This window comes from Rhinopithecus bieti, unplaced genomic scaffold (genome assembly GCF_001698545.2).
Source record: "Rhinopithecus bieti isolate Rb0 unplaced genomic scaffold, ASM169854v2 scaffold_14839, whole genome shotgun sequence".
NCBI classification, from domain to species: Eukaryota; Metazoa; Chordata; class Mammalia; order Primates; family Cercopithecidae; genus Rhinopithecus; species Rhinopithecus bieti.
The window spans coordinates 2750545-2768439 of NW_016808133.1; the positions used below are offsets into that span (position 1 = coordinate 2750545).

At 42.0% G+C, this 17895-nt stretch overlaps 1 protein-coding gene and 1 pseudogene across 1 annotated transcript; one reads left to right on the forward strand and one right to left on the reverse strand.

Annotated features, from left to right (window-relative positions):
- The first annotated feature begins 551 nt into the window (after positions 1-551).
- On the forward strand, positions 552-901 carry LOC108537835 (cytochrome c oxidase assembly factor 3 homolog, mitochondrial-like). The gene is given in 1 exon segment (XM_017885574.1): positions 552-901. A coding segment is annotated over 1 exon segment (321 nt). The 3' UTR covers positions 873-901.
- A 3617-nt stretch (positions 902-4518) lies between these two features.
- Positions 4519-14521, reverse strand: LOC108537833 (iron-sulfur cluster assembly 1 homolog, mitochondrial pseudogene; annotated as a pseudogene).
- Between the last annotated feature and the right edge of the window lie 3374 nt (positions 14522-17895).

Genomic DNA, 17895 nt, shown 5'->3' on the forward strand with positions numbered 1-17895 from the left:
GCTACCTCACTGGGCCTGGAACCCTGTAGGATCTACTGGTGGTCTCCGTTTCTATAAGGACATGACTGACCTCCCAGTTCCCTTCTCTGAATCCCACCTCCTCATGGTCTTGGATCAGAGGGTAACTGTCCTTTGCCATTAGGGTAGCCCTGGTGGGGAAAGAAGAAGACATGGGCTTACAGTCTTCCCAACCCTACTTTCCAAAAGCCTAAGCCCCAGAAAGGGAGAGGATTTGTAGGTGTAAACAAAACCTCTTCGCTAGAAACAGGGAGAGAGAAGGGGGCTTCTCTCACACACTGGAAAGATGTTCTCCATGAGGAAGATGAAAGAGGAAGGCAAGCAGCAATAGAAAGAGAAAAAACTCAATGAGGGGCCCTGTGGGCAGGATGAAGGAGGGCTTCACCATGACACATGAAGACCATGGGGGTCCTGCCTGGTCTGATGACCCACAGCTGTGAACAGTCCTGCAAACAGGGATGTCCAAGTCGGAAGAGGGTGACTCAAGTAGTATTAAGTTAAAAATTTTAGACCGCGAAGGGAGGAGCGGCAACATGGCGGCTTCCGGGGCTGGTGACCCTCTGGATGCTAAGCGTGGAGAGGCCCCGTTCCCTCAGCGTATCGACCCAACTCGGGAGAAGCTGACACCCGAGCAACTGCATTCCATGCGGTGAGCGCAGCTTGCCCAGTGGCAGAAGGTCCTACCGCGGCGGCGGACCCGGAACATCGTGACCGGCCTAGGCATCGGGGCTCTGGTGTTAGCTCTTTATGGTTACACCTTCTACTCGATTTCCCAGGAGCACTTCCTAGATGAGCTAGAAGACGAGGCCAAAGCTGCCCGAGCCCGAGCTCTGGCAAGGGCGTCAGGATCCTAGTCTGGATGGGTATTGATCATGTCCAACCTGCTGGAGCCCCTTCACATGGTGGAGGATGCCCCATGACCCTGTGGAAATTGAATCTTGCTCACAACATTGTTGGCCTTCTTACTAACCTTGGGCCATGATTGATTCCAAGAAACCAGGGACTTAAGCATTTGGCCACTGTCAAAAGAAGAGAACTCTGCCCACTGCACACTTGCTGAGTACGATGACTGAGACCTTTCTTGTAGTTTGTTTCCTTGAGAAGTGCGCGTGCGACCGTGGCTTTTCCCAATGTTTCTGACTTTGTGGTTTACCCCCTTCACCTTCCAGGGATGTGATTGTTACGAGGTTAGGTGTGGCAGCTCTGTGCAGTGTTTGAGCCTAAAGTGGGATAGATAGGGTCAAACTGAGAATAATAAACTGAGTCATTCTCCTGGAAAAAAAAGATTTACAATCTGGTGAAGTAAGCCTGGGGCATCTTTCTGTACCCATTGAACACTAATTCCCCATTCTGCCTCCTCTTAACCCCCTTTCAACTTTCTATCTCTATGCATTTGACTCCTCCAGGTACTTCATACAAATGGAATCATATAGTCTTTGTCCTTTGTGACTGACTCATAATGTCCTCAAAGTTCATCTATGTTGTGGCATGTGTCAGAATTTCTTTCCTTCTGAAGGCTGAATAATATTCCATCTTACGCATCCACCATTTTTTGTTTATCTATTGATCTGTTGATGGACTCCGGTTGCTTTCACCTTTTGACTGTTATAAATTAGGCTGCTATGAACATGAATGTACAAATATGTCTTCCAGTCCCTGCTTTCAATTCTTTTGGGCGTATAACTAGAAGAATTGTAAACTGTATGATAATTCTATGTTCAACTTTTTGAGGAGCCACCAAACTGTTTTTAACAGGGGTTGAACCATTTTACATTCCCACTAAGATTCCAGTTTCTCCACATCCTCACCAACACTTGTCACTTGTTATTGTGTGTGTGTGTGTGTGTGTTTTGTTTTGAAGGTCATCCTAAAAAGTGTGAAGTGGGATCTCATTGTGGTTTTGATATGCATTTCCCTAATGATTAGTGACATTCAGCATCTTTTTATGTGCTTGCTGGACAACTGTATGTATTCTTTAGAGAAATGTCTACTCAAGTCTTTTGTCCATTTAAAAAATGAGTTAATTTTTTTTTTTTTTTTTTAAAGAAGTGGAGTCTTTTTATGTTGTCCCAGCTGGACTTAAACTCCTGGGCTCAAGTGATCCTCCCACCTCATACTCCCAAGTAGCTGGGACCACAGTGATGTAGGAGTTAATATATTCCAGATATTCTTTTTTTTTTTTTTTTTTTTTTTTTGAGATGGAGTCTTGCTCTGTCACCCAGGCTGGAGTGCAGTGGCATGATCTTGGCTCACTGCAACCTCCACCTCCTGGTTCAAGTGATTCTCCTGCCTCAGGCTCCTGAGTAGCTGGGATTACAGGCATGTGCCACCATGCCCGGGTAATTTTTGCATTTTTAGCAGAGATGGGCTTTCACCATGTTGGCCGGGCTGGCCCCAAACTCCTGACCTCAGGTGATCTGCCTGCCTCGGCTTCCCAAATTGTTGGGATTACAAGCGTGAGCTACCTCATCCAGTCTCCGGATATTGATTCTTTATCGATACAAGATTTACAAATATTTTATCCCATTCTGTGGGTTGCCTTTTCACTCTCTTGACAGTACCCTTTGAGGCACAAAAGGTTTTTTTGTTGTTGTTGTTTGCTTGTTTGTTTTTGTAGAGATGAGGTCTCACAATGTTGCCCAGGCTGGTCTCGAACTCCTGGGCTCAAGCAGTCTACCTGCCTTGGCCTCCCAAATTGCTGGGATTACAGGTGTGCACAAAAGTTTATAATTTTGATGAAATCCTATTTATCTATTTTCTCTTTTTGTTGCCTGTGCTTTTGGTGTAATATCTGAGAAATCATTGCCCAATCCAAGTCATAAAGTTTTCCCTGATGTTTTCTAAGAGTTTTATAGTCTTACCTTTAGGTCTTTGATCAAATTTGAGTTAATTTTTGTAAATGGTGTAAGGTAAGGGTTCAAGTTGATTCTTTTACGTGTGGATATCCAATTTTTCCAGCACCATTTGTTGAAGACACTGTTGTTTTCCCAGTGAATGCTCTGCAAACCCCTGTTGAAAGTCAATCAACCAAATATGCAAGGATTTATTTCTGGGCTCTGTATTCTGTTCCATTGACATATTTGTATATCCTTATGCCAGTGCTGCATTGTTTTGTTTCGTGGTAGCTTTGTAGTATATTTTGAAATCAGGAAATGTGAGAGTTCAAATTTTCTTTCTTTTTCTCGATTGTTTTGGCTTTGTGGGGCCCCTTGAGATTTTATATGAACTTTAGGATGAGTTTTCCATTTTGCAAAATCACTATTAAGATTTTAATAGGAATTACAATGAATGGAGATTGCTGTGGTTAGTATTGTCATCTTAATAATGTCAAGACTTATCATCTCTGAACAAAGGATGTCTTTCCATTTATTTAGTCTTCTTTAATTTCTTGTAGCAATGTTCTGTAATTTTCAGTGTACAAGTTTTTTGCTTCCTTGGTTAAATTTATTCCTAAGTATTTTATATTTTTTGATGTTAGGGTAAATGCAATTTTTTCTTCATTTTCTTTTTTAAATTGCTCATTGTTAGTGTATAGAAATGTTACCGATTTTTTGTGTGTTGATTTTGTGTCCTAAACTTTGCTGTATTTGCTTGTTATTAATAGCCGTAACAGGTTTTGTGTGTGTCTGATCTTCTGCATATAAAATCATGTCATCTGTGAACAGAAGTGATTTTATTCTTCCTTTCCTTTCTTCCTTCTTTTTCTTGCCTAATTGCTTCAGTTAGAACTTCCAGTACTGTGTTGAACATACGGCCAAAAATGGAAACCCTCGTTTTGTTCCTTATCTTAGGCTAAAAACTTTCAGTCTTTCACCATGGAGTATGATGCTGGTGGTGCATTTTCATATATGGACTGTACTATGTTGGGAAAATTTCTTCTTACTCCTTATTTTTTAGGCATTTAAAAAACGGGTGTTGAATTTTGTCAAATGCTTTTTCTTCATCAATTCAGATGATCATGTGGGGTTTTGTTGTTTTTTTCTCTTCATGCTATTAAGGTAGTGTATTACATTGATTTAGTATCATATGTTGAACCAATTTTACATTCCAAGAATAAACCCCACTTGGTCATAGTGTATATTCTCTTTAATACGTTGCCAAATTTGGTTTGCTAGTACTTTGATAGGCACTTTTGTATCAGTATTCATAAGGAATATTGGTCTGTAGTTTCTTTTCTTATAGTTTTGTTTTCTGGCTTTGGTATCAAAAGTAATGCTGGCTTTATTGAACGTTAGGAAGTGCTTTCTCTTCAACTTTTGGGAAGAATTTGAGAAGCACTGGTGTTAATTCTTCTTTAAAAATGAGTAGAATTCACCAGTCGAGTCATCTGCTCCTAGGCTTTGCTTTTTTTTTTTTTGTTTCATTTTCAAAATGCATCACTTTATTTTCCTTATAAGGCAGCTACACATTAAGCACATGACAGTCACCTGATTTCTTCAGTGAGCCCCCCTGGCTTCCACGAGCTTTCCTGGAGCCTATGGCTAGAAGAGTCCTGAGATTTCAAATATTAAAGCTTTCTCCACAGCCACAAGTTCCTTTGATGTTTGGGTGACTGAACACAAACTCACTGGATAATTTGTCTTCAATATAGTCCATTTCTGTTCCTAGAAGTGTTAGCTGTGCTTTCTTTTCGATAAATACTCTGACTCCATCTTGAATAACTTTTTCATCAGAACCTCCTTTTGTCTTTGTATGTTCTAGAGTATAAAGAAGGCCATTACAGCCCCTGGTTTGGATACCAACATTTACACCTACATGCTCAGGCTTATCTTTAAAGTTGTTTTATCTTGTTTACTGCTGAAGGCGTCAGAGTGAAGGCAGTCCTGGTGGGCTGCAGTTTGCTCTTTCTAGTTTTTTCAGTTTTCCTAGTTTTTCTAGTTTTTTAGTTTTTTAGTTACGCGGACTAAGGAAGCCGACATCTTTGCTGTCCTGGAGCCCTGGTGCCTCGGAGCCCGGCTGCCTCAGCCTGTCTCCATGGACAGGGCGGGCGCACTCCTGGGCTTTTCTTTCTTGGAGGTTTTTGATAAGTGATTCAATATCCTTCCTAGTTATAGATCTAATCAGATTTTCTATGTCTCTGTGAGTCAATTGTGATAGATTTTATGTTTTATAGGAATTTTTAAATTTCACTACTTTATCCAGTCTGTTGGTGTATAATCGTCCATCGTATTCTCTTTTATTCCTTTTCATTTCTGTAAAATTGATGGCAATGTCCCCACTTTTATTTCTGACTTTAGTTATTCGAATCTTCTCTCTTTTTTCCTTAGACAAGGTAGCTAAAGTTTCTCAATGTTGTTGTTTTTTTGAATAATCAACAATTCATTTTGTCTATTTTTCTGCTCTGTTTTTTTAAATTTCTGCTCTAATCTTTATTATTTATTAATTATGTTCCTTTTGACAGCTTTGGTTTTAGTTTATTCTTCTTTTTATAGTTTCTTAAGGCATAAAGTTAGTTCGTGAATTTGAGATTTTTCTTCTTTTTTAATGTAAGCCTTTAAATCTATGCGTTTTTTCCTAGCATCACTTTTACCGAATCCCATAAGGGATTTTAATTATAATTTTAAATTTTAGATTCAGGGGATACATGTGCAGGTTTGTTACAAGGGTATTTGTGTGATGCTGAGGTTTGGGCTTCTACTGACCCCGTTATCCAGACAATAAACACAGCACCCAATAGGAAGCTTTTCAGCCCTTGCCCCCTCTCTTCTTCTCTCCTTTTGGAGTCCCTGGTGTCTGTTTTTTCCATCTTTATGTCCATGTGTACTCAAGGTTTAGCTTCTACCTCTAAGTGAGAACATGAGACATTTGGTTTTCTGTTTCTGCATTAATTCACTTAGGATAATGGCCTCCAGCTGCATCCATGTCGCTGCAAAGGATATGATTATATTCTTTTTAATGGCTGCATAGTATTCCATAGTGTATATATGCTGCATTTTCTTTATCAAATCCATGACTGACAGGCAACTAGGTTGATTCTGTCTTTGCTATTGTGAATAGTGCTGTGATGAATGTATGAGTGCAGGTGTCTTTTTGGTAGAATGATTTATTTTCCTTTGGGTATATACCCAGTCATAGGATTGCTGTGTCAAATGGTAGTTATATTTTTAGTTATTTGAGAAATCTCCAAACTGCTTCCCACAGTGGCTGAACTAATTTGCATTCCTGCCAACCGTGCATTTGCAGTCCCTTTTCTGTGCAGCTTCACCAACATCTGTCATTTTTTGAAGTTTTAATAATAGTCATTCTGACTGATGTGAGATGGTATCTCATTGTGATTCTGATTTGCATTTCTCTGATGACTAGTAATGTTGAGTATTTTTTAATATGTGTATTGGGGCCGGGCGCGGTGGCTCAAGCCTGTAATCCCAGCACTTTGGGAGGCCGAGACGGGCGGATCACGAGGTCAGGAGATCGAGACCATCCTGGCTAACATGGTGAAACCCCGTCTCTACTAAAAATACAAAAAACTAGCCGGGCGACCTGGCGGGCGCCTGTAGTCCCAGCTACTCGGGAGGCTGAGGCAGGAGAATGGCGTGAACCCGGGAGGCGGAGCTTGCAGTGAGCTGAGATCCGGCCACTTCCCACCTGGTTGGGCGAAAGAGCGAGACCCCGTTCAAAAAAAAAAAAAAAAATATGTGTATTGGTCACTCCTATGTCCTCTTTTGAGAAATGTCTGTTCATGTCATTTGCCTACTTTTTAATAGGGTTATTTGTATATTGCTTGTTGATATGTTTAAGTTCCTTACAGATTCTGGATATGAGTCCATTGCCAGATGCATAGTTTGCAAATATTTTCTTCCATTCTATATGTTGTCTGTTTACTTTGTTGATGGTTTCTTTTGGTGTGCAGACTCTTTAGTTTAATGAGTTCTCACTTGTCAATTTTTGTTTTTGTTGCAATTGCTTTTGAAGACTTAATCATACACTCTTTGCTAGGACAATGTCCAGAAGGGTATTTCCTAGGTTTTGTTCTAGGATTCTTATAGTTCAAGGTCTTACAATTAAGTCTTTAATCCATATTGAGTTATTTTTTGTATATGGTGATAAATAGGTGTTCAGTTTAATTCATCTGCATATGGTTAGCCAGTTCTCCCAATACCATTTATTTAATAGCAACTTTTCCCCAATGCTTACTTTGGTTGATTTTATTTAAGATCAGTTGTTTGTAGTTGTGTAGCTTTATTTCTGTGTTCTCTATTCTGTTTGTTGGTCTATGTGTCTATTTTTTGCCAGTACCATGCTGCTTTGGTTACTGTAAGCATATATAGTTTGCAGTTATGCGTCCCATAGGTTTTGATATGTTGTGTTTCATTATCATTTATCTCATTTCTTTCATTACTACCTTCTTTTGTACTTAGTTGATTTTTTTGTAGTGATACATTTTGATTCCCTTCACATTTACTTTTGTGTATATTCTACAGATATTTTCTTTGTGGTTACCATATATGGTTACCATATATAACCTCCTAAAGTTATAACAATCCAATTTAATTACCACCAACTTAACTTCAATCACACACAAAAACTACTCCTACATAGCTCCATCCTGCCCTTCATGTCATTAAGATCACAAATCATAAATGACATCTTTAAACATTGTGTGCCCAATAACATGGATTTATAATTATTTTATCCCTTCTTTTTTTAATCCCAGTAGAAAATAAGTTCAAAATTATAGAAATACTGGCTTTATACTTGCCCATGTATTTACCTTTACAGAGATCTGTAGTTCTTCATATGGCTTTGAGTTACTGTATAGTTTTCTTTAATTACAACTTCAAGGGCTCCCTTTAGCATTTCCCATAGGGTAGGTAATGAACTCCCTCAGTTTTTGTTTACTTGGGAATGTCTTAATTTCTCATTTTTGAAAGACAATTTTTATGCATATAAAATTCTCAGTTGACAGGTCACTTTTCTTTCAGCACTTTAAGCTATCTGCCCATTGCTTCCTGAGATCCAAAATTTCTAATGATAATTCTGCTGATAATCTTAGGGAGCATTCTTTGTATGTTATGAGTTGCTTCTCTCTTGCTACTTTCAATATTCTTTCTTTGTCTTTTGGCAGTTGACTATAATATATCTTGGTACAGTTCTCTTTGAGTTTATCCTACTTAGAGTTCGTCGTTCGTCAGATTTCGTGAATTTGTGCATTCATGTCTGACATCAGATTTGGGGAGTTTTTATCCATTTTTTTTTCAGTTTTCTTTCTTTCCCTTCCTTTCTGTCTTCTCCTTATGGGACTTCCATAATGTGTGTTTGTCTGCTTAATGGTGTCCCACAAGCCTCTTAGGCTCTGTTCACTTTTCTTCATTCTTTTTTCTTTCCATTCCTCAGACAAGATAATTTCAATTGTCTTGTCTTCAAGTTCATATATTTTTCTTGTGCCTGTTGAAATTGAATCTGCTGTTAAATACATCTAGTGAAGTTTTCATTTCAGTTATTGTACTTACAGGTCCAGAATTTCTGTTTGGTATTTTTTAAAATTTTGTTATCTGGTTATATTGTCATTTTGCTCATCTATCATTTTTTCTGATTTCCTTTAGTGGTTTGCCCATGTTTTCCTTTAGTTATTTGAACATCTTTAAAACAGTTGTTTTAAGATTTTTGTGTAGTAAGTCTGATGTCTGGGTTTCCACAGGGATGGTTTCTGTCAATATTTTTTTTTTCATTTTTTACTTGAGTGAACCATGTTTTCCTGTTTCTTTGTATACCTTGTGTTACGTGTAAACACTGAGCATCTCTCTGTTACAATGTGGTGAGTCTGAAAATCAGAATCTTTTCCTTCCCCAGGGGTTACTGTTTTTTTTTTTGTTTGTTTGTTTTGTTTGTTTTTTGTAAAAATTGTTGAAGCCTGTGGCATCCATTTCTGAGAGGTTTTCAGACTGTTTTCCCAAGACTATTTGTTGTCATATGTAATCACTGAAGTCTCTATTCCTTTAGTTTGTGTTCAGATAATGCTTTGACAGAGATTTCCTTGAATGCTAAGGGCTCTTGTGGTCTTTTCAGATTGCCTCTGTGCTAGAGCACTCTTTCAAGACTAGCGAGGCTTATTCAGAGCCTAAGGATCAGCTTCAGGTGAAAGCCTAAGGCATTCTTCGGACTTTTTGAGCCTGTGTCTTGCCTGGGCATGCACATGGCTTTCTAAATTCTCTCATAACGGCTGCTTTTGACTGTCCTAATTTCCCAAAGAGTCTTACTCCAGCTTCTCATCTGCGCCTTAGATGGTCTACTCTATGGCTCCACTCAAAATCTCTTGCCCAGACCATGAACCTATAGTGATCTTACAGCTTTTATTAACAGTGTCTACTTATTTTTCCAGCTGTGTTCTGAGTAATGTAACAGAGACTAGTGAGTCAGTCCTTCACTTATCTCCCAGGCAGTTTAAAAGAAATGTGTATAATAATTTGCAAGTAGTATCTGCTCTGATTCTTCCAGTTTGCAAGGAGGAAATTGGAACAAGGCTGGCTGCTGTGTTTCAAGACAGGCTGCTGCCACACTGAGGAGAGGATGGGGCCAGGGTGAGTTAAAACACAAAACTTCCCTGCCATTTTGAAGATGACTTTTTCTTGAATGGGCCTTCACTTGATTGTTGTAAACATTTGACCATTTTCCAGTGCTGTGACAAAATTGGTTCAGAATGTGTCTAGGTTTTAAAAAATGTTTCTGTGGGGAAATGCAAATTAGGAGCTTCCTAGTCTCTCATTTTGCTGATATTCCAGCGTCAACAAAATCTTTAATCATGTGTATTAACACATAGATATTCTCATATCTATTTTGCCTGAATGCCTCCTCAGATCTTTGTGGAATGAAGTAGAGAATAAACATGTAAACCCTTGGACAGGCTGCTATGTATCCTGGGACCATCTGCAAGGACACTCCACTGCAGGTGCCTAATCAGACTTCAAACTGATATTTTTGCTGAGAAGTTGAAAGAGGGAGATTGGAAAGGGGCCCAAAGTCCTTCTGGAGGAAAACTATTGTGAGGGCATGTCCTTTCCTTAGAAACTTTACTCAAAACCATTTTAAATTCTCCACAGCTAGTTTACCAATCTGGTGGAAACTTCGATTTTAGTGTTATTAGTTTTTACCCATTTGTGCTGTAACACACAAGTATGTTATGAAGTGGGCAGAGGGAGGATGACTAATTATTTTCCTTGTCCAAAAGGGCAGAGAAATTTCCCCCTCACTCTGTCACTCCCCCACATTGATCAATCCCCTCTTTACCTCCCACTCTAAGAAACTCAGTACCTGGCCTCATTATTCCCTCTAAGGAGCTCACAGTTTGGTGAACTCCTTCCAACACCCTCACAATCTCTTGTGAAGCAGGTCTTTCCACCCACCCTTCCTCCCCTGCTGGTTTTAGATCTCAAGGGCTTTACATTTAGGATCAGCCTTCTAGTTAGTTGCTGAGCTGGAAAGAGAACAGAGCTTGGTGGCTTCCAGTTGGCTCTAGTGCCATCTGCGTCTAAGTCAATTAAACTCCCACCATGACCAAGGATGGTGCCCAGCACTTTCCTTTTGAAACGTGTAATGCAGAGAACCCTGAGAAAGTTGCACTGAAGGAGGAAAAGTCAATCAGATGGGCTCCACCTTTCCTGTCATTCCTCTTTTCAGTGCCCCATCTGCTGCCAAGTAGCAATATGGGAGCTTTTGAAAATGAGTTTTAAATGGAAGAACTAGTGGAAGAAAAAGTAGACAAGGAGAAAGGGTAAAGGAAGGAGGATACCCTTTCTAACAGGTAGCTCCTCTTTCCTCTTGACCTGACCTTGTGAGATAGTGAGCCCAAGGAATTTCTGGGGTCACACTTGGGCATTGTGGCCTGAAAATTAGACAGACATGGAGTGGGTGTGTGAACCATTGAAACAAGTGAGAAAAAGACCTAAGCTTGTAGAGGACAGCTCCCAGTGCTGCGGGGACACACTTCCCAGATGAGGACTGGTCGCAGTGACTACTCGCAGGACCTCAGTTTGCATCTTTCAGTCCCAGCCCTCCCGAGGAATCAGAGGAGGGAAGGAAACCTCCCTAAGATGTTTGTCTGGTCAAGGCAGCAAGGCCTTCTGGTTTTCAGTTATGAAACAAAGGCATTTAAAATTTTCTCTCCTCACTTTCTCCGAGAGCCAGGTTCTCTTTCCTGGGACTATGGGAAAGAGGAGCTGCTCCAAGCCCAGAGGATGTGCATGATGACTCAGATGGCAGTGGCAACTGGGAGATTTTTATTTGATTTGGTCCCACTTTCCCATTTCACAGGTGGGAGAGCAGGCTCAGAGACTGAAGTGGTTTTTCCAATTTTACAGAGTAAACTTCTGTTGAGATGACAGGCCAGACTGCTGGTAGCAGGCCAGGCCTGTATGCTGTCTGATTAGTGCCTCTATCTTCCCCTCTACTCCTGTATCTTCCCACACACTAGCCCCAGTCAAATGAATTAGCTATGAGGGCAACAAACCCATGCTTTGCCTTCCTGCAGACTGAACAAGGTAGGGGCACATCCCCACCAGAAAACTGGGCAAAACCTCCTGGTTTAATCAGGCTGATTTTGGTGCGCAATCTCAACTAAAGGGTGAAGTTGTTTCCTTTTCTTTGGTAGCTGATGTTGTCTTTGCAAAGAAATAAACCAAAAAAAAACCACAGGCAGAGCTTCTGCTAGTATGTCAGTGCCTGACTGAGCAACCGATTTGTACACTGGTCAGGTTTGGCTATTTACATGTGTAAGGTCTTTCCCCACAGGATTGGTATACAGACAAGTGAGTTTGCAAATCCTAGCTCCTCCGTGTGTGATGGAAGGATTTGGAAATTCCAGTTGGGGTGTTCTGCTGTGAAAAATTTATCAAGGTAGGACTATGTCTAAACATCTAACTCTGAAAAATGGGCCAGCAAACAGAAATACCATATGTGAGTTTCCTATTTGCTCCTTAGCTCAGGATTACTGGTGGTTTCATCCTTACTCCACAGTACACCCCTCCCATCACTTTTTCATACTCATTTGAGTACAGAATTAGTCAAAACTGATTTAAAAACTATGACTCAGAGCACAGGGCCAGCTACCTGGGCACGGGACAGAGGGTCCTGCACTTGGTTTAATGCTTGGATGTTGTTGTCTTGAAATTCTTAGTAGTTTTTGGACAGGTGCCTATATTTTCATCTACCACTGGGCTTTGCAAGTTTTGAAGCTGGTCCTGTTGGGATATATGACTTCCAATTTCAGCTCAAACTTGTGTTGTGACTTTGGCCAAACTTTACTCTTTTTGAGACCCTGTTTTCTTATCTATACTCGCCACAAGGGCAGTGACTGCAGTAGTTATTTACTACTAAATTCTCAGCTCTTACCATGGTGCCTGACACATGTAAGTGCTCAACAAATACTTGTAGAATAAATGAATTAATATCAAATAAAACTTGCTGCTTAAAATTTGGGAAATGATGCTGAATTACAGAAGTGCATTTCTTAAGAGCTATAAAGACAAACATATTGAATGGCCATTATGAAATAAAGATGACGGCAATATCGCTGATCATCTATTTCCTGATGGCTACTCTGGTAATTTACTAAACAGTGGATACGGAGAAAAGAAAACAGTCTTCAGTAGATATAGCTGGGACTGATGCCAGACATCTCATTGAATCTTATAAATTCTTCATCTTTACATAAGCGTGCATGGAAAAAGGCTTCTCAAGCCATAAAGAAAGCTGCAAATAAAGCTCTGGATATTGCGTTTCAGGCCAAGGTCTAGTTCAAATGCAGTCTGGGAAAAGTCCCATTTGGAAAAGCTGTCTGCTTGCAGAATTTTATTCCCCATTAGTACTTCGGTATCACTCAAAACACAGGCAGAACTAAAAGCTGGGCCTGGAAAGCAAGAGGACTTCTCATAAGGTTGCTTCCAGGCAAAAATGTGGATTTGGACTGGATAAAAACTAAACGTCAGCTCCAGCAAATCTGGGAGGCATTTGGTAAATGGCTGAATTGGACCCTGCCTCAAGACTTCTTGATTATTTTTTTTTTTGCCCCCGTTTCCTGCCCCAGGGTGTGTCTCAGAGATGGAATTCAGGGTGAGCTTTACTCCTGAGCTGCTGGGGGATGTGGGCACAACCCCACCTGAGATGTAAGCATGGAGCTCTGGTTAAAGCATCCAAGCTTTTGAGCTTCAGGGCTATAGTTAGAAGGGGAGGTCAGAGATCACAGTAGCTACTGATTATTTCTCACTTACCAGGTGTCATAAGTTTTTCATGTGTATCACGTTTAATCCTCAAGACCCCTAAAGGAGCTGTTATTACACTTGTTTTAAAGGTGTGGAAAATGAGGCTCAGGTAGGTTAAGTAATTTGACTTAGTTGATGCATTTATCAGTGGTAGATCCAGGATTTGAACCCAGATTGCTCAGGGTCTAAAGTAAGCGCTCATTCTCATCTACTATTTGTCTCTTTGATTTTGGGATTGGCCATGGCTTGCCAATGGAATGTGGGTGGGCATGATGTGGGCACTGGTTCTAAAAGTGCTTGCCATGAGAGCATGAGTAACCACTACCCCTTAGGCTCAGCCCCGGCTGGGAGATGTGAACAGACTGGAGTCAGCTAAGAAGCCTGGAGAATCTCTGAGCTGCAGGGTCATTTGTTACACAGCACCATTGCAGCAATAGCTGATTAACACAGCTTGTTTTTTTCAGTGGGAAAAGACAATCAAGATGATATATGTATCAATTCAATAAATGTTTATTGATTACTCTGTGCCAAGTACTGGGCTTCGTCCTGGGGAACACAATAATCAATGGGACAGACACATGCTTCCTTAGTCTCGTTTGCTGATTTATCCTTCTCTTCCTGACTTATAAATGTTATTGTGAAGGTTCCATTCTAGACCCTCTTATGTCTCTACATTCTTCCCAAATAATCCCATCCATGTATGTCCATGGCTTCAATTCCAACCATGTCTGTAGCTCTCTCTTCCTTTCTGAGCTCTAGATTGGCATAGCGAATCCAGTTTTAACTGCCTGCTTTCCTTCGCCACTGGGCATCTATAGCCCCTTTCAAGCTCAACAATTCCCAAACTAAACTCATGTTCTTCCTCCCCCAGAGCTGGGGCATCTCCTGTCGGTAACCACAGAGGAAGTCCTGTCCCCATTATCTGCTGTCAGAGTAACTCATACTTGTCCTTGGTAGGGCTTACCAAGGTTAATTAATTAAGTGCAACAGCTTAGATCGCTAATTGCTTGTCTTCCTCGTGAGAATGTAAACTTCTCCAGAGCATCCACAGATCTGTATGTGATTGTGGACACTCACCTATGGAATAAGGTTCAAACTCTCACAGCTTTCAAAGCTCACTGAAATCTGGTCTCAACTTACCATCAAGCCTTCATTTCTCTGCTCAGGCAACTAACACCCTTTACCTACTGTTGCTTTTTCCCTGGATAGGGAAACACACGCACTTGTAGGAGGAACGTGGCCTATCACTGAAAATGCACCAAGAAGCTGGTGTCCTTGGCCTCACCTGCTGGCTCTGAGGAGCTGCCCATTCTGAGTCCCTTCTTCAGGGACAGAGTACTGTGGTGTTCCTCTTTACCACACTGTCTTCCATTATCCCCAGCCCTTTCTCCTCTAGCCTGTCCCTCCCACTTTCCAAACTATCGCTGTGCAACAAAGAAAGAGAAAAAGGAAATGAAGCAATTGAAGTGGAATTGAATCCTGGAAATCTGCAGTTGCAGAAGGAAAGGTGGGGCTGTGTGTTCCAACCCCCTCGTGTCAGAGTTCATGGCAATCCCCTGGGGCTGGTTTTTTACCTTTTATCCTTTTAAAATTTTAATGTACTGCAGATTCTAACCTTCTTATCCATTCCTGGAAATCCCCTCATTTTACTTCTTTTCCCAATGGGCCCATTTAAATCTTGGCTTTGCCATTAGCAATGTTTGAATCTGAACAGCTTTAAGGTAAAGTGATCCCTGAAATGGTTCAAGTTAACATTTTCTTTTGTTTCAAAATTTCTGGTTTATTTTTTCCGGTTAGGACCCCAGCCCAAACCCCACATTTCAGATAGCACATCTGAGCTGCAGTCTCAGAACAGTGAGCTCATGTGCTTGTGTTTGTCTTGGCTCGGCCCGCCTGACCTAGGCAGGGACTTGGTGTGTATGTAGGGGAGTGGGGGAGTGGGGGGTGGGTAAGGGCAATAGATTAGAGCCATAATGACAGCCCAGTCCTAGCCCTTGTTAAGCACAAGGCCGGCCAGCCTGTGGGGGCTCCAGGACCTCCTTCAGGGAAGCCCAGCGACACCTTGTTGGTCCCTTTTTGGCCCTGATTTGCACCTCTGTGGTCTTTAATATTGACTTATGTTCTTTTTTCTTTTTTAGAGACAAGGTCTCATTGTCATCCAGGGTGGGGTGCAGTGGCACAGTCATCGCTCACTGTGGCCTTGAACTCCTGAGCCCAACCAACCCTCCCACTTCAGCCTTCCAACTAGCTAGGACTACAGGCCCGCACTGCCATGCCTGGATAATTTGTATCTTTTGTAGAGACAGGATCTCACCGTGTTGCCCAGGCTGGTCTTGAAGTCATGGTCTCGAGTGATCCTTCTGCCTCAGTCCCCCGAAGCACTGGGATTACAGGCTTGAACCACTGCACATGGCCCTGGCTTATGTTCCTCTTCTGCACAACCAGGACAATGGTGGTAGGTGGTTAGAGACAGTCTGAGCAGATGGGGAGGCAGACAAAGAATCTGATGCATCCCTGAAGGTCTCTCTGCCTATTCTGGTGGGCAGATGTCATGGCCGTCTCCAGGGTCCAGCCCAGGCCTTTGCTCATAGCCCATTTAGCGCCTGCCAAGTACAAGTCTCCCAGATGTATAGTAGAACCTGACTATCACTACCTAGCTGTCCTTTTCCGTGGAATCTGCCTTCCCACCCCAGTCTGGGTCTTCCCTGACATCCATACACCTATCTAGAGCCCTCTGCTGCTATTGCCAAGGAACCCCCAGAGCCCCATGAAGGCCCTTCTTGCCCCTTTCTCCTAAAACCTCTGCCAGCTCCACAGTAGCAGGGGCCTCATTAGCCAGTCTGAGAGTGAAGCGGCTTCGTTGTCTGGGGAAATACCTGAGGTTCGTTGTCTCAAGCCAACAAGATTAATGACATGGACACACACCCACGGAGTAGGTTTAAGGAGTGGAAAGAAAGAGAGAGAGAGAGAGAGAGAGGGAGAGAGAGCTCCCTCATGCAGAGGAAGGGGGCGCCCAAGAGGGTTTCTAAGTTTGGGGTAGGATGCAGAGGGGCTTGAGGAGGTGGTGTTTGGTTTACATAGGACTCAGGGGATTGGTCTGACCAGGTGTGCCATTCACATAGCCCTCGAAGAAACTGGCCTTCCTACCCTAATCTTTTATTATGCAAATGTGGCCTCAACCTGGTGGCGCCGTGACACCTGCACAGGTGACAACAAGGAGAGGGAGGGGAAGTCACCATGTTGGAATGTACTTGACTTCCAGGTACAGCTGCTGGGACTTACATATGTGAGCTTCCAGCTTGCTCATCTATGCTTGCAGCTTGACTTTTCAGGCTGCTTTCTGTTAGAAAAGAAACGGTCTGGGGGCTGCTTTTTATTAAAAGGAAATTCCACTGAGAACTCTTTTACCCACGCTAACTGCCGAAAATAATTTCTTAATAACTCCTATATCATTCATGATGGTTCTATAGACTCAGGGTCTCAGGGCCCAGAGAATTTGGGAGCCCATGGCGTCCAAACCTCTAAATCTCAGGTCCTGAGGGCAGTTAGGGATAACTGCATTTAGGCTGGGGATATAATGCCATTCCTACTGCAGTTTGAAATTTGTGGGCTGGCATGGAAAGCCATTGCATGGGGCCTCTCACATAGCACTCAATAAACCCTAACAAACCTCATGATAACCTGTTTTTACTTGTGGGACCATTTGTATCTTTCAAAGATCTTCCATGAAACTCTCTGGAAATACTCAAATACTAAAATACAGATCTTTGTAAGGGCCACTGCACTTTAGTCTGGGCAACATAGCAAGATCCCGTCTCAAATAATAATAATAATAATAATAATAATAATAATAGAGGTCTTAGAATCTGAGAGTGGAGTTCTGACCCTGGCTCTGTCATGGCACAGTGTGACTATATCATGCACAGCTGCTCTGGGTCCTGCTTTTAAGACGTGTGCAATGAGTGGCTTGCCTAGCGTTGCTGGTTTTCTAATAAACCCTGGCCACACAGAGATGCCTGGGGAGGAGGAAGGGAGGGAGAGCTCTGTGTCCTCCTTCCAGCTCCTACAGAATAATCTATCTTAATCAGGCCTCCCCATAAGCTTTCATTTGAAAACAAGTTTTGCGCTTAGAAAGTAAAGCTCAAAAGCTGCAGGACTAGGAGAGAACCAAGACCTTCCCAGCTCTAACATTCTGGAACTGAGCACCACAACCTGCCATATGACAAGCTGGCCTTGCTATTCCCCTCAGAGATGTCACTTAGGAAAAAGCTGACTCACTGATAGGAATTAAATGGATTCTTCTAAGGGAAGACAACACCAGTAGCTAACTCATTACTGAGCAGGCTGAGTAACACTGATTGTCAAAGAAGCACGTCTACTGGTTGCAAAGTGCCATATGGCTGATTGTGTCTAATAAAATGAGCTCATGTTGAATTGACAATCTGTATATGTCTCTGTTGTCCCCAAAAAGACAGCTGAAAATGATTGAGGGCTGCAAGTCTTTGGTGACTGCACCATGGATACAGTAATTTAACTCAGCTGTCACTAAGCTTGTGCTAGATGTGGCCTAGCAGAGATTTTTGTGTTGATGGGGCGTGTTTCTTGGTGTGGCTCACTACAGGTGATGGGGTCAGGCCCAGCCGAGGGGTCCACATGGACTCCCCAGCAGGGGCAGTGCATAGCT